Source organism: Molothrus aeneus, chromosome 5, assembly GCF_037042795.1.
Source record: "Molothrus aeneus isolate 106 chromosome 5, BPBGC_Maene_1.0, whole genome shotgun sequence".
Lineage (NCBI taxonomy): Eukaryota > Metazoa > Chordata > Aves > Passeriformes > Icteridae > Molothrus > Molothrus aeneus.
The window spans coordinates 8,338,653-8,354,821 of record NC_089650.1 but is presented as its reverse complement, the minus strand read 5'-3'; the positions used below and the strand labels follow the sequence as shown (position 1 = coordinate 8,354,821).

The following is a 16,169-nucleotide window of genomic DNA, read 5'->3' as shown; positions in this document are numbered from 1 at the left end:
CCTGTGCAGAAATGACAATGATTTCCCCCTGCCTACCCCTGCAAACACAGACTCCACGTGGAGCTGCACCCCAGGGAGTACTCAGCTATAATGATCCCAATCCATGGAAGGCACAACACTCCATACATTTTAACTTGCACCTATTATCTCTCATCCCTTTACAGGATTTATTATAAAAGCTTCCTTAATAGCAGGAATGTGGCAGGTGTAACAAAAAAAAATTAAATACAAATCTGAGATTTACTTCCAGGATTGGTCAAAAAACCCACACACAATAAAATCAGATCAATGCTGAATGAAAATTACTTTGCCCTGCAAAAGCAGTTCCAAAATAATCAACAGCAACAGTGTCTTTGCAAAAACTGACATCAGGTTTGGAATAACAGGCGTGGTTTGGGAATTTTATAAAGGCTTGACTGATCCAACAGTAAGCAAAGCTCATGAAAAATTAGCATCACTAAATACTTCAAGTCCTCATCCTTATGTTTGTGGGGCAAGTAGGAGAAAGTGAACCCCAAAACAACTGCCAGGGTTGTTTTCTTTCAAAACATGGTGCATCTAGAGCTGCTAAAGGTTCCACCCCTGAACTGGAGGAACTGAGGTGTGAGTCAGTCAAGCAGCTTCCATCTCCCTGGGAAACACTTCCTCAACACAGATGTCAATTTTCCTTTACCCTCCTGCAGGAAAACCAAGCTGGAAAGTAGGCAAAAGTTATTATCTTCCTCTAACACTGACAATCCCAGGGAGGAAAAGAGAACAAAAAAACCCAAAAAAAAAAAAAAAAAAAAAAACAAACCAAAAACAAAAAAACAAACGTGAAACCCAATTTGCTGGGAAAAAACCCACCAAACTTTGAAAAACCCTGTGTGAAGTTCCAGGTAACGAAGCTGGTGTACTGCCATCACTATTGTCACTCTCTAACAGGGCAAAGGCATATTGTAGGTGTATTCCAAAAGTCACACTCCCAGCTCCTTCATAAAATAAGTGGTTTGTTTATAAAAATACCTTCCACTGGACCTCAGTACAATCCTTTCTCCAGGAGTTTTCTCAGCCTCCAATGCACTGAGTGTAGATGACTTTCTGAAAGCAATATGTTTTATTAATTTAGAGATTTCGGTTCTATTTAGCATTTTTCCTAACATTTGTTCAATCTCTCCTCAATTTCACATGAAGTTCTGCACCCACACCATCCTTTGGCAAGGAACCCCAGGAGGTTGCACCCACACTTTGAGGAACTCCTCCCTACTCCCCTTCTTTGTCTTCTGAGCCAGGTCCCTTCATCTGATGCTCCCTTCCAAATTCTTCCACTGGAAGATGAACAAACAATTCTCGTTGACACTCTCCATGTCATTCAGTCAAAAAGTCTGCCCACACCTCACCTGTTTCTAGCCCAGTCTATTATTCCATGTTTCTGACCTGATTCCCAGGATGCCCACTTCACTGGGAGTAGTGTATCTTAAAAGTGTAAAATATAGGAAACTGAACCACACCACTGCAGTTAGTGGAGGAAAAATCACATTGGTTATTTCTTCCTTGACAGTATTTTTCAATAAAAAACTGTGCTTTTTCTCCACTAAAGACATCTTTTAAAAACAATTATAAAAATATAGAGTTCTTGGAGAGATATATAAAGTTATAAAAAAAAAAAATATAGTTCTTGGAGTTCTCACTGAAAAAATGAGGGAAAACAAAGGAGAATGCCCAGCCTTTATTGGTTCAGGTTACCAATGCACTTCAAGTCAGAAATCCTGAAATAATAGAAATCCATACTCCAAACAAATTTCTTGCTTAGTTCACAGGCAGAAAGTTTGCCAGGGCTAAAATGATCCCTTCCTTCCTCAAACTTCCAGTGTAATCCAATTTATGGAGCTGCAGGAAAAATGTTTGTGAGAGAGAGCTGATTAAGATTTGGGGTGGAGGGTGGGTTGTTATTATTCCAGCTTGCTTAATAAAGTATATGTGACAGAGAACATGAGGAGATTGAGCCAGTGACATTCCCCAAACAATAAAAATGTGCTGAATTTTAAATCGGGGGTAGAGCAGGGATACGGACCAGGCTGCCTGAGTTTCAGTATCCACATGGGAATTTAAAAAAATTAAAAAAAAAATAAATAAAAGGAAGAAGAAAAAAGAAAGAAGGCACAAATTCCCGGAGGAAACTAGTTAAACATTCTCCCCACCTCCCTCCTGTTATTCATTCGCTCCTTTCCTTTCAATCGGCGGGGTCCCATGGCGACCATCGCGGGTGAAAAGCATCCTCTCCCGCCGCCGCGCTCGCCATGGCAACCGGCACGTCAGCGCCGGCAGCCGGGCCCCGCCGCGGGCCGGGGGCGGCCCAGCCCTGGGGCCCTCCCGGTGTCCCCCCGGTGTCCCCCCGGTGTCCCCACGGTGTCCCCAAGGTGTCCCCGGCGCGGCCGCTCCGGCGCTGTCCGCGGTGCTGATGCCCCGACGGGGCGGGAGCGGCGCCCGGGCAGTGCCGGGGGCGGCCGCTCCATCCGCATCCCGCACGGCACCGAGAGCGGCCGGGCAGCGGCCACCCCTGCCCAACGTCATCCTCTCCTCCGGTGCAGGAGAGAGCTGCAATAGCCCGTCCCTCCCTTTGCGAGGCAGCTGCAGCCCTGGAGGCAGCCCGGGGTTCCCAGGATGAGCGGGACTTCACTTGGGATAACGAGCAGAGCAAGGAGGAGACCAGCGCCTCTGGGATTATGCTTTGGAGCAGGTATGTGGGTGCATGGGAGCTGTGCTGAGCGCTGCTGTAGCCAAAGGGGTAATTCTCCCTGCCGAGGCAAACGACACGATCTTTCCCGGTAATTTATCTGATGTGCATTTAAATCACTTGGGGATTAGCCAGGAGGACTCATTCCTCAGGAGAAAATGTTCTGTGGGGCTTGAATTTTAATCTTATTGTGCTGAAAGCAGGGGGCTGTGTAGAATTACTGCAGAATAAGTACCTATATTTTCTGGACAAATCTACATTCTCTCTATCTATATTCATTATCTTTCAATTATGTTACTTATTTGTTTGAAACAATCAGTTCAGTGAAAACAGAAAATTACTTTACAGCAATGAAGCAGACCGATCTGCTCATCTGGCTTTTTCTGTCTCTAAATAAATTCAAGCAGCTTCTTCCTTCCTCACGTTATTGCTGTGGAACAGCTGCTTTTGTATTTTTCAGTCATTAGTTTGAAAACATCCTTTCTGAAGGCGCTGTCTCCGTTTTTCTCTGTGGGTGCCTTGGTGCAGCTACTCAGGGAAACCCCACAGGCAGAGCAATCTTTGTTTATCCCTAGCCAGCACAGGCAAGAGGGCTGCTCTGGTTTAGCTAATTCAGGCACAGAATCTCTAAGAATGCATAGCAATATTTCCCATTTATCCAGCTGGCTTCCAGCATGTCAAACAGTATGTTGGCTCCAAGGAGTAAGGGGGAAGCAAAGCTGCCTTCTGCTTTCAAAAGGCCATTTGTGTGTATAAGGCAGGATTCATAGCCAGTTCTTTCTGGCAAAGCTTCTCAGATGTGGTTCTTGAAGGTTTGTTGTTAAAGTCGCTCTTAACCACCTAAACAAGTGGCTTGGTTTGCAGAAAAACTGGTTGCCAACCCAGAGGCATCCTAAAAGCTTATTTGGGTGTCTAAATATGGAATTTTTTTGAAACTTGATTTATGAGTAAGCTTGATTTCTGATTTATTTTAAGCATTCTGGTCTCAGATGAGTCAGTAAGGGGAGGAATCTCTACTCTTTAGACCCATTTGGGGAGCTGTGCTCCTTGTCTCAAAGTGAGAGCTCGCAGACTCTCCCTCCCCCCAGCTCTCCTGTGAGTCCCCTGTTTGCAGAGCTGTGCAGTGCAATTCCACACCTGGGTCTCACCCCATGACCTCCACCTGCATTTTCCTTTGCAGCCTCACCAGGCACCCTCTCTCAGGTGTTTAACAGAGAGCAATTTCAGTCAAACCATGCAGAACAGACCCCCAACATCCTCAGGTGGAGTCAGCTCACCCTCCCCACCAGTTCTCCCAGCACCAAAACATGACGCAGCCCTTGTGTGCTTGGGGTTTCTGCATTCCAGCAGCTTCCATCCTTCCCTGGAAAGATGGGAGGCAGCAAACTGTTCTTGCAACTGGCACACTTTCCATGAAGGCATCTTCAGGTCAGGGGCTGACACCTTGCCTCAGTGGCTTCTTTTATCCTCCCTGAGCCCTGCCCAGCAGAGAGATCCCTTCCCACAATCTTCTCCACATCAGGCATTTCCAACCCAACTTTGGGCTGTGCACGACCTTCAGCCCTCCCAGCTTCTCCAGCCCAGCTGGTGTGGGAATACTGAAATGCTCTCCCTAATGGCTGTATCCTCAGGCAGAGGCCTTTGTGAGAGTTGTTCTACTGCTCATGCAGGTCTGCTCCTCTCATTCCTATCAGATAAGTCCTCCTGGAAGCACCTCAGGCATCTCTGGTTATAAAGATACCACTGCCACCCCACTCCCTGTCACCTGTGCCCTGTGAGCACCAGTTCCATGTTACCAAGAAGGGTCTAGAGCCCCATGACAGGAAGTCTCCCAAATGTTCACACCAGTGCAAAAATCCTGCTGCCACACAAACACTTGGTGTGACGAGAAACCTGTTTTCACAACATGTCCTCTCAAGAATTTCTTTCTACATAACCTTTCCACACAAAACCATCAGTAAAAAAAAAAATATATATATATATATTCCTCAGATTCTCCTAGGGGGAAAGCTTGTGCTCCCTGCTGGTGAGAGAGCTGCCCACTGCAGCTGCTGGTGCATTATCCCTGTGGGGGAGAGGGTGAGAATTTCCAAGAGATGGGCAGAGAAACCAGCCAGGCATGAGATTCACCAGTGCTTATCTGTCAACACCCACCATGGCAAAGCAGCCCTGGTAAGCACCATGTTCCTCACATGGAGCAGAAGGATGTGCTGTGCTGTGGGCAGGGCCTGGTGTTGCCAAAAATTGATGCAAGCCCGTGGGAGAGAGCAGCTATATTTCTACCTCTGAATCACGGAAGGGTACAGGCTAGCCATGCCCAAGGACACATTCCATCCCCATCAGGGAGGACAAAAAGCCTCCAAAGATGTATTTCAAGCTTCTCTACACTCTTCTTGGACAATTCCAGTAGGTGGAAGCTGTGACAGCAGAGTTGGAAATTAGGTCAGTCCTTCTTCTGCTTGCTCCCACTTTTTCGTGCCCCCACAGTCACACTGGGCACAGATCTGGGCTCTGCCACCATTTTTAGATCATCATTTTTAGACATTTAGAGCTAATCTGGAGTTTTGCATACTAATCCCAGCAGTGGGAGGATAAAATAAAGCCCTGAAACACTTAAACCTGAGGGGCTGTCCTTTGGGGCCAAGAGTTACATCTCCAAGAAGAGACTTGCAACCATTGTGTGCCTGTTTGTAAACTGTGTGGTGCCCTCTGAGGAGGTGAGGGTGTCTATCTGGGTAACACTGAGCCCAGACCTGGCTCACATTCTACCACTGCCTGTACCTAGACCAGAGCATGGTGTTGGGTGTATCTGCAGTTACAGTAAGGGCTCCTTCTCAGTGCCAAGAGAATAAACATCTCAATGTTTAGGTGCATGAATAATTACTGGGTTTTAGCAACTTACCCCAGGTTAAGAGACCTGCAGTAACTTCCTCTAGGTCAGTCTTAACCCCCAGTAAATACATGAGAAAAACTCATTCCAAATGCAGGGAAAAGCCATTGCTCCCAGAGCATTTAAAACCAAAATGAACTTCAGGAGATGGCAACATCTATTAAGGAGATTTAGCCAAAATGCAGTGACTTGGGACTTGTGCAGGGGTTTGAATCCTGCTTGCTCATCAAAATCATACCTTGTGGAATTGCCCTTAACCAATTAACTACCCCAGGTCACAGAAGTGCTCCGGGTGTGAGCTGACAGACCCAGAAGGAAGAGATGGACCCTGTTCTTTTTCCAGTTAGCTACTGCATGTCTCCTCCTCACTAAGCTCAGTTAGAAGGATGAAGCTGAGAAAGGACTCTTCCTCAAGCAGCCAGTACAAGAAATAAAAAATTTTTGCAGCCCCAGCAGCTGTTGCAGTATTATATCCTTGTCCTCAGTTTCAACACCTTGTTAAAACAGAAAAGAACATGAAGAGCCAAAGAAGGCCAATGGCTGACTCTGCCTGGGTGCCCTGAATTTCCTCCAACATGCAGCAGATATTCTTCAGATATGCTGAAAAATTGAACATTTCCTTCTTTTATTTGATTTCATCCATACTTCCTGCTGCCATGACTTCACCCCTCAGTACAGGCTAGGCCCTCAGATCCTGATGTAAGATGTAAAAACACAGATCAGCTTACTCACAGAATCACAGAATCACAAGGTTGGAGGAGACCTTCAAGATCATCGAGTCCAACCCATTCCCTGACACCTCAACTAAACCCTGGCACCCAGTGCCACATCCAGTCTGTTTTTAAACACACCCAGGGATGGTGACTCCACCACCTCCCTGGGCAGACCATTCCAGAACTTTATCACTCTTTCTGTGAAAAACTTTTTCCTAATATCCAAGCTGTATTTCCCTTGATGCAGCTTGAGACTGTGTCCTGTGGTTCTGTCAGTGCTGCCTGGAGAAAGAGACCAACCCCCAGCTGCCTACAGCCACCTTTCAGGGAGTTGTGGAGAGTGATAAGGTCACTCCTGAGTCTCCCTTTCTCCAGGCTAAACACCCCCAGCTCCCTCAGCCATTCCTCACAGGGTGTCACTGTCATAGTTTCTGAAAAATTCCTTTGCCAGGATTTCGTCTCCTGGGAAGCTGAGAAGGCTCAGAGAAAAATGAAAACAATAATTATCTGATTTGCTTCTCCCTGTTTTGCTGCTCTGGAATGTGGTCTGGAGATTGTTTATCCAACAGGTGGTTGTTTGTTGGGTTTCATGTGAATTGTTTTGATTTAATGACCAATCACTATCCAGCTGTGTCAGGACTCTGGAAGCAGTCACAAGTTTTCATCATCATTCTTTGTACATCATCATGTAACCTTCTGTCTGTATCCTTTCGCTATTCTTTAGTGTAGTTTTAGTATAGCATTCTATAATATAATGTAATGTAATGTAATATAATTATATTATAATATAATATAATAGCCTTGTAAGAACAGGGAGTCAGATTCTCAATTCCTCCTTTGTCCTGGGGACCCAGAAAATACCACAACAGGCCTTGTGTTCCAAGCCCCTCACCAGCCTCGTTGCCCCCTCTGGACGTGCTCAAGCATCTCAATGTCCTTCCCAAAGTGAGGGCCCAGAACTGGAATTACTCCATCAGTTCAGCTCAGAAGCTTTTACCATCAGCTGAGCCATGTCCACACCAGCACTGAGAGCTCCATCCGTGAGCTAATCCTTGCTTACAGCCATGTCATCCTTGGTTATCCACGCTGTGGGACAAGGATCTCCACCGGCTGGGTGAAGCTAGAGAGCAGGCAGCAGCACGTGAGGTGTGGGTATGGATCTCAAAGGCTTTGCTGCACTCAAAACATGTTATTCTCTGGATAAAATAGGGGCAGATGTTTCCTATCCCCACATGGTGGAATGCAGAGAGTGAGGAGGAACACACTTCACCTGGAGAGCTTTTCAGAGCAAGGCCCAGAGAATAGAAATGCCTTCGTAAGAGAAGCAGGGCGAAGAGCTGAGGATTTTTATGAGCACCAGAGCAGAGGAAAGGACTGGCAGGGAAACTGAGTGCTTACAGAAGCATGTGCATCTGCATTCCTCTGCAGGAAGCAGGAGGACTAAATGGCCTCAATATGCACAACAGCATCTCTGCACAGCAAGGGACAGAGAGAGGCTAAAACTCTGTGCTCTTCTACAAAGGGATTTCTGCACTGGCACATTGCACTCACAGGGCAGTTCATCTGAATTTAGGCAGGGTGGATGTCATCTTCTAGCATCTCACAGCCAGACAAAAGCCCCCTTCCCCCACTCTGATTCAATTAACTCACACTCCTAATGTTGATTACACTCAGTTAGATGAAGCATTTCTCCTCCATCCTGGCAGCTCTTCCCGAGACACTCTCCAGAGAGAGAAGTTTATGCAGTAAATGACCAGCTTAATGCTTTTGAAATAATTTGCTGGGCCAATACTTGCCTGGTGTTTTGCAGCTATGATACAGAGAGGTAAAAAATGTTGAATAAAAAAGCCCCTCTGCTAGTGCTTAGGTCAAGTAACATACAATGATCTGCTTATTTAGCTGCACTTCTAATATTGAAAAATACTATTTGGGAAACAAAATGCTTTTTCTTTTGATTAAACATTTTAAAAATCCCATTTACTGCATTCCTTTTAGAATCTTAGTAGGTTTTGCTGTTCCAAGTTGCAATGGGTGTTGCAATTTTAGGGAGGACAGTGAACATACAAACACACAGTAACTATGCCACAGGAGCTTTGTGCAATAGCCAAGTAGACGTGGCAGTGCTTGCATGAAGTTTTTGTGGCTCAAACAGTTAATCTCTAAGTAACAGATCTGTTATGGAGAGCTATCAGCTCAAAATGGAGCTATTTGGTTTCCAAACTGCAAATTAAGGTCAGTAAAATGGAACTGTGGCATCAGGAAATCCCTCTTCAATGATTATGAGTCATCTCTCATGCTCTTTCTTTCCCAAAGCTAATGCACAAAGAAGTAGGTTTTAAACAGAAATACAGAAAGGCCTCCCTCATACCAGTTTTAAAAGGATTCCCACTCTAAAATGCTTGAAAGACAAAGTGGGATTTTTGGCACTGCTGAATCCACGCAGACCCACAATTACTGGAAAGCAGCCATTCAGGTCAGTATTACATTGGATAAAGGGGAAATTAATACGAGCATTTTTGTTAACTTAAAATTGAATTAGGCCTCTCCTACTTGCTATACATAATTTTTACTTGTTGTGCTTCTAAATTTTTGCTTATGGACCTTCAGGGCAGAGGGAGTTGACAGAACTCGTCACTGGTTTTTATGGACCTGATATTTGCAAGCTGAATAGTTCACTAACACTTAAACCATATTTCAGCAAACAATGTAACAAATATAGACATGGGAATTGGGGATAAATAATGTAGCAAGCCATGGTATCTCCAGTTATTTGCATCTCAGATCCATACAGAGTTGTGCCTATGCTGAGCTTTTTATGATGCTGGTTCCTTTTGGAGCATTACTCATAATGCAAAAGTTCAAGTCTCTACTATAAAAAACAGACTCATAAAAAGCAGAATTGCTCACTGAAGAAAAATATGTACTGCACCATAGACACTCAGATTCTTAGTATTAAATCAGAGCATGATCCCGATCTCAGTGCCACATAAGGAAAATAGTTTTGAATAGAGAGCATTTAAAATAAAAGAAATTAGTTTCTGGTCCATTCCATATGACTAGGAATGCAGGAATGACAGAGTACAGTGGTTAATCAGATTGCATTTTACCTTTCTGAAAAATAAAACAAGTAATTGCTGTAAAACCAATGAAATCCTAGGCTCAAGTTAGTTCAACTCCCTATAATTGCAACTATATTTTCACCTGTGCCTCGTGGGCAGTGGGCTAAATGACCTGGGAGTTTTCCAAAGAAGAACCAAGGAATTCAGCATGAGCTGTCCCTCTGCTGGGTGCCTCTCCTGTTCCACAGATAGAGAGGAAAGCAGCAGCAGCACACAAGAACCATCTGTGCTGAACATGGGCAGCTCTTCCACCCCCATGTTGCTTCCTCTGCCAGCCAAGCACTGGCCCAGGGCAGATGGATTCTTCTCCTGGAATTTTCCTTCCTTTGGGCACCCACTGGTTGCTCTCCACTGGGGTCATGCTGTTCTCTGCCCAGGGCTGCTCAATTCCTCTCTACTCCAAGGTGTGTTTGCAGGTAACCCAGGCTCAGGGGTTGAACAGTGGTTGGGCTGACTCTTAGGCAAGATGCATCAGAAAAACCCAAAAAGTACTATCTGGCACTGCAGCCCTATAACTGGTTTGGGGTTTACCCACCTGCAAAACTAAATGTGTCAAGTCTGAGCAGACACAGAGAGCAGATTTGGATCACAAGGAGAAATATCACACGAACAGTGTTAGCAACTCAGCCTATTTTAACAGCTTGGAAAGGCCATTTCATTCTTGTACCAGACTTCCACTGCTTTTCAGTACTGGTCAAGACATTTTATCTGATTATTCTTCTACGAGGCTTAATTTGTACAGCTGGCTAATTTTAAATGGCACATACTTCTGCATGGCAAGAAGGGAAATTAAGGAAGAAAATTATCCCATAATGTTCCTTTCTATCTAGTTAATAGCCTCCACGTGTATTATTTTATTACAGATAATTCCAACAGGTAATTTAGCAGGTTGCACTGACAATGCATGTTGCCACTCTGCCAGACACAGCAGCCCAAATGCCCTGCCAGCTGGATTTCTCCAAGGAAGCAGATCCATCCAAAGGAGGGTGGGGAAAGACAAGCAAGAGCCCTCTGAGAAATCAGGAATCATCTGCCAGGCAAAGCCACTAAGGAAACAAAGAGGGAGAGCAACCAAGGATGAGAGGGAAGGCAAGGCCAGGCTGGGCAGCACCCCCAGCCCTCCAGCAGAGGAGGGGACAAGGGGCAATGTATGACCTGCTGACAGTGCCCCCTCACATGACACAAACAGCCACAGTAAGTACAGGCCCTAAAAAGCTAGAGGGAAAAAATCTTCTATAACCACACCAAGAAATTGTTACTTCTTTTCTTCTTCCACATTTGACATTTTTTTTTGCACCGCATTATTGAAGGAGACATGCAATACAGCACAAGGGGCAAGATCCCAAATTCATCCTGTGGCTCTGTGCTTTCATGCCTCACTCTGAGTAGGAAGACAAGGAGAAAATAATAGGTGGTAGATGCAGAGCCAGAGTAGGCATAGCAAAAAGCATCAGTGAAGCATTGGAAAAAGCCCATCAGATGGCAAACCTGGGAATCTGGATCACTTGGAAAGCTGAGGAGGATGGTGGCGGCTTTTTGAGCTTGTTCATTTGGCTTCCTGGATGAACTTTTTGATCTTCCAGTCATTAACTTAATCCTGATTTATCTTGCACAGCATCAGGCTCTGGAGTTCAGCATTCTCGCAGTAGACCCATAGAAAAGGCTTTGTATGTCTAGTGAGTAAAAGGCTTTGCATGTCAGGATGATGACTGAAAGGACATCAGACAGCAGCAGGGTGTTTGCATATGTACAGCCACTAAAATTAGCTATTTTTCCATTTTATCCCTGTGACAGGCTAAAACCAACCCAACCATCTGGCTAAACTCAACACTGGAAGCTATCTAGCAATATAGGCATAGAATGGGAGGCCACACCCATCACAATCTGTGGTGTGTCTGCCAGGAGGGTGCAGGAGAACAATTTCACACAGGTAACACCCTCAGACAAACTGTAACTCACAGGCAGTGACATTTGACAGGTGGTAGGTTCCGTGTCACCACTCGGGGACATTGTTACTCCACAGACAAGAACAATGGCCCAAAGTGCACACCCCGAAGGCCTCTCACTGAAGGGCTCCAAAAATTCAGCTCACTTTGTCCACAAGGGTCTAAGGATCATTCAAGATTAGAACAGTCATTCTCCCAGAGGTGTGGGGCTGCTGGTGAGGGTGCTCAATCCCGGGAAGTCTCCTTGGGCAGCCCCAAGAGAAGGGCTTCCCACCACAGACATCCTGCTCCAAGGAAAACCACACAAAAAAGGGGGCTATAACCTGGTCTGGTCAGGGCTTGTGGACATACATGGCAATGGTCCAGAAATTTCTCTGGACTGAGGTCTCTTATTACCTGGTGACCCTCTGTGTTGGCCAAGGGATCCTGCCTTTCTCATCCTCCCCATGGAGGTGTTGGGGTCATGGTGCACATGATGCAGAGGTGGAGTGGGGCTGTGAGGAAAAAAAGTGAAAGGATGTGAAAGGGCATGAAAGGCTGGCAGCCACCTCAAACCAGGGAATGGGGTGGGATCGCTCTGACACAGCCTGTTGTACCACCAGCTACACTGGAACCCAGAAGCTGTATTTCAGTGTTAGCAGAGAAATACAGAATATATTTCTATACAATATACAGTATACAGAAATATACAATATACAGAAATATACAGAATACACAATATACAGAAATACAGTATATATTTCTACTACTGAGAATATTCTTTTGTAGGTTAAGGTGGGCTTTTCATACACAGCTGTTCAAGAGAATGTTTTCTCTCCTCTCTGTCCGCAGCCTGAGCAAAAGACGTAGCCGAGTTTTCTCGCAGCATGGATAACAGCAGCGGTCCTGTTCTTCTCTTTACCTTGCTCCTGATGCAGAACACGAGCAGCCCCAAAGCCTCCTCCCCTCCTGCTGGCTACGAGATGACAGAACCTCCATTCCCAGGCACCAGCCCCAGCAGGAACCACTCTCTGGTAGAGTATGGGCTGAAGCTGGGGGAAATCGCAGCTGCCAGCGTGGTTTGGGGAGTGCTGTGGCTGATCTCTGTCATGGGAAACTTCCTGGTTTGCTTAGTGATCCACAGGAGCAGGAGGACACAGTCCACCACCAACTATTTTGTGGCGTCCATGGCGTGTGCAGACCTGGTGAGCAGCGTGGGGAGCGCGCCCTTCCTGCTGCTGCAGCTGAGCTGCGGGCGGTGGGTGCTGGGCAGCGGGGTGTGCCGGCTGGCCAGGTACATCCAGTACCTCACGCCCGGGGTCCAGCTCTACGTGCTCCTTGCCATCAGCGTGGATCGATTCTACACCATTGTCTACCCCCTGAGCTTCAAAGTCTCCAGGGGGAAAGCCAAAAAGATGATTTTGGCCTCCTGGCTCTGTGGTGCTCTGTTTGCGTCACCGGCCTGCTTTCTCTACGGCTCCAACAGCAATCAGCACTGCAACTTTTTTCTCCCCAGTTCTTGGCAAGGATCTGCCTACAGTATCATCCACCTCCTCTTGGTGTTTATGATCCCATCCCTCTTTATTATCCTTTTTTACCAGAAAGTCATTAAGTACATTTGGAGAATAGGCACGGATGGAATGACTGTCAGGAGAACAACAAATATTGTTCCGAGAACAAAAGTGAAAACCATCAAGATGTTCTTAATGTTAAACTCAATGTTCCTCCTGTCCTGGCTGCCTTTCTTCATGGTACAGTTGTGGCACCCACAGGAAACAGACTACAGAAAGAGCTCCTTGCTTTTCCTGGCCATCACCTGGATCTCTTTCAGTTCCTCAGCCTCCAAGCCAACCCTCTATTCCATCTATAATGCAAACTTCAGAAGAGGGATGAAAGAAACTTTTTGCATGTCTGCCATGAAATGCTACAGAAGCAATGCATACACCATCACCACCAGTTCCAGGATAGCAAAAAAAAATCATGTTGGTATTGCAGATATTCCAGCTACAGCCAAAAGTGTCACCAAAGACTCCACCTATGACGCTTTTAACAGAGAAGCCAAGGAAAGAAAGCTCGCCTGGCCTATTCCGTCCAACCCCCCAAATACGTTTGTCTAGTGGGCTGCATTGTTTTGAAAAGTTACTCTGTACCCCCAGAAGAAGGAATTTTCTCTCCTTTGGAACCAATGTATAGCTACATATTTTTAACCCAGTTTTTTGTGGAGGGGTTGGGAGGGGGGAGAGGGTGGAAAAGAGATGTTTTATTTTATTAAATGCCTTGGGTTTGATGCATTCGTTCCATTTCATTTCGGTTACTACATTCTGCTTTGGGAAACTCCTCTCCTACAATCACAAGCAGAGCTTATCTGCAAAACAAGAGTCCTTACACTGTCTGTCTGTAGGGAGAAAAGGAGAAGAAAGAAAAACTGCTTGTTTTAATCCCTTTACAGGATGGGCCACGGTGCATAAATGCCTAAATCCACCCAAAGCCATCCAGGCTTCCTTCCACTATGTCCCCGCAAATACAGTTGCACTGGGGTTGTCCATCCTATTGAGATCCCACAGGTAAGATGTCCATATGTGGGGCCCTGTTGGCTGAGAAATAATCCTACATGTCTGGTAAAAAACTTCCTTCCTCATCCTCTACGACACAAAGTAGGGTTGGAAGAACCCTTACTGACCACAGGGACACTTACGTATGTGTTTCACAAATTCAGAAATCCCCATTAAAGAAGGATCTGACATTTCTCATTAAAGCCACTGGCAAAAAACTCCCATGAATTAGGAGATGAGAGGACCTTGAAAGTGAGTCAAGACCAGTATTTTCTGTCTGGTTCAGATTCTGACCTGGCTGTTTCTTGCTGAAACACCACCATATGCTTAGCTTTCCTTTGACATTTAACGGCCTCTGACACAGAAAAATCAGATCTAAGCTAAGCAGGCAATTTTGCAACATGATTTTCAACTTTGGATTGGAGATTGAAACACAACAGTTCTTCTTTTGGTTAGTAGTTTCATTAGAGAAATAATAAAGGAACTGAATAGAATGAGTCCTGAGGTCACAGAGGACCACAGTTCATGGTTACCCACCTCCTGCTAGGTCAGAGTCCAGAGGCACACAGGACACTTGTTTCTTCAAGGCTACCGTGTTTCCTCACTTTTCAAAAGGTTTTTCACTACAGAAGGTGGCCAGGAAAAGTCCAGGATTGCCAAGACACACCAGCTAGGGACACAATGTCCCTCCTCTACTAGAGCTGATAGTTCTGCACTGACATCATGGGCTCTAACCAGCCGTGCAACCATGAGTGAAGTCTGGAGGCTGGGTCTCTTAAACCACCTTTCCACATCAGTAAAATCCCAATCCCACTTGTAGCAGAGTGAGCTTGGCTTTGCCTGCTGTGGCTTCTTTTAACCCAGACTACCCTGGTAAAACCACAAGAGCAAGGAGAAAGCTTTCTCACTCCTTCCATGATTTTAGGACAGGTGATGGACTGGTGGACAGGTAGGTTTAGGACAGATGGGTTTGGTAGCACCAATGCCAGGTACCTCCTGGTTTGCCAAGGCCCCAGAGATGCCAGAGACAGGAGACAGAGCATGAATTATCTAAGCAAGAAATGTAAAATTCTGTAGGATTTGCCTGATCAATATAGACACAAAACAAACAGAATAAACTCCACAAACACATCTCAAGCCCATCTACAAAGGGGAGGTTCTGAGAGAAAGCACTCCTGGGTCTCTTGCCCATCCATTCCTTTGTTTTAAATGTTTCCTGAGTAAGAACATTATACAGTGCCAATCATTAGGCTTTTTTTTTTCCATTAAGCAGACATATATTAAGTAGAAATTCCATCACTGCTGTTTATACTCAGTATTAAGTGGCTTGCCCTTGGGAATTCCTATTACAAATTGTCCAATTATGTCCCTTCCTTTTTATTTCAGCAGAAAGTTGGATTTTCAGTTAAGTATACTTTAAAAATTTCCAGTTGAGGGGTTGGGGCTAGTGAGAAGCAGAGACTCACTTCACTTGTACCTATTTTTCCACCAGCCTCACAGAGGTGACACCGAAGTAGCTATCACCAATAATTGGACTTAAAGGTTTCCATATGCCCACTTAAGAATCCCCAGAGTTTTTTCAGTCTCCTCAACTCAACCCATTTAAATTGAGATTTAACTGACATTGATTTAGGAGTTGGTTTTCCAAGGTGCTGAACACACGCCATCAATTGCAGCTGAAATTCTGAGCGCTCAGCCCTTCTCAATATCAGATCCTTCCTGTTTAAAGAACAAAAAGCAGATTTGAAGTTTATTAAAGCCAGACCCAAATGCTCAAAGGAAGGGTTATTAACTCCTTAAGTGATTCTGTAAGTTAATATGTCTTTATTAGTTGGCTCTTTTCAACTTAGCAAGTGTTGTGGAATAGGCCATTATAAATTACAGAAGCTTTATTTGAACTGGCTTCTAGTAAAACATAACACACCTACAGGAAGATTGCTGTATAAATGTCACCTCCTGATGAGCAGTCTGGACTAAACCACAGATTTTTTTTCTACACTACTGCTAACACACACAGAGTCTTTAATTTGTTTCATGAAACTGGTCCCTGGATAATATTCAGAAGTGACAAAGATGCCAGTAATTCTTTTGTGAGCAGCATCACAACCATTTTACACCAGCTCTCAATTTGGTCCTACATTTGCAGGAGAATAGAAAAAGAAAAAAATATTACACCACTAAATAATTAGATTTGTTCTTGTCTCATGCCTGGGCAGACACAAGCTTTTTCTCTGCATGCACCAGTAAAAGGAAG

At 45.1% G+C, this 16,169-nt stretch overlaps 1 protein-coding gene across 1 annotated transcript; it reads left to right on the top strand.

The window, feature by feature from the left end:
* The first annotated feature begins 2,370 nt into the window (after window positions 1–2,370).
* On the top strand, window positions 2,371–13,654 carry LOC136556577 (probable G-protein coupled receptor 19). The gene is made up of 2 exons (XM_066549882.1): window positions 2,371–2,719; window positions 12,216–13,654. The coding sequence occupies exon 2, from the start codon at window positions 12,251–12,253 to the stop codon at window positions 13,478–13,480; it is 1,230 nt and encodes a 409-aa protein (XP_066405979.1). The 5' UTR covers window positions 2,371–2,719; window positions 12,216–12,250; the 3' UTR covers window positions 13,481–13,654.
* Window positions 13,655–16,169: the final 2,515 nt, after the last annotated feature.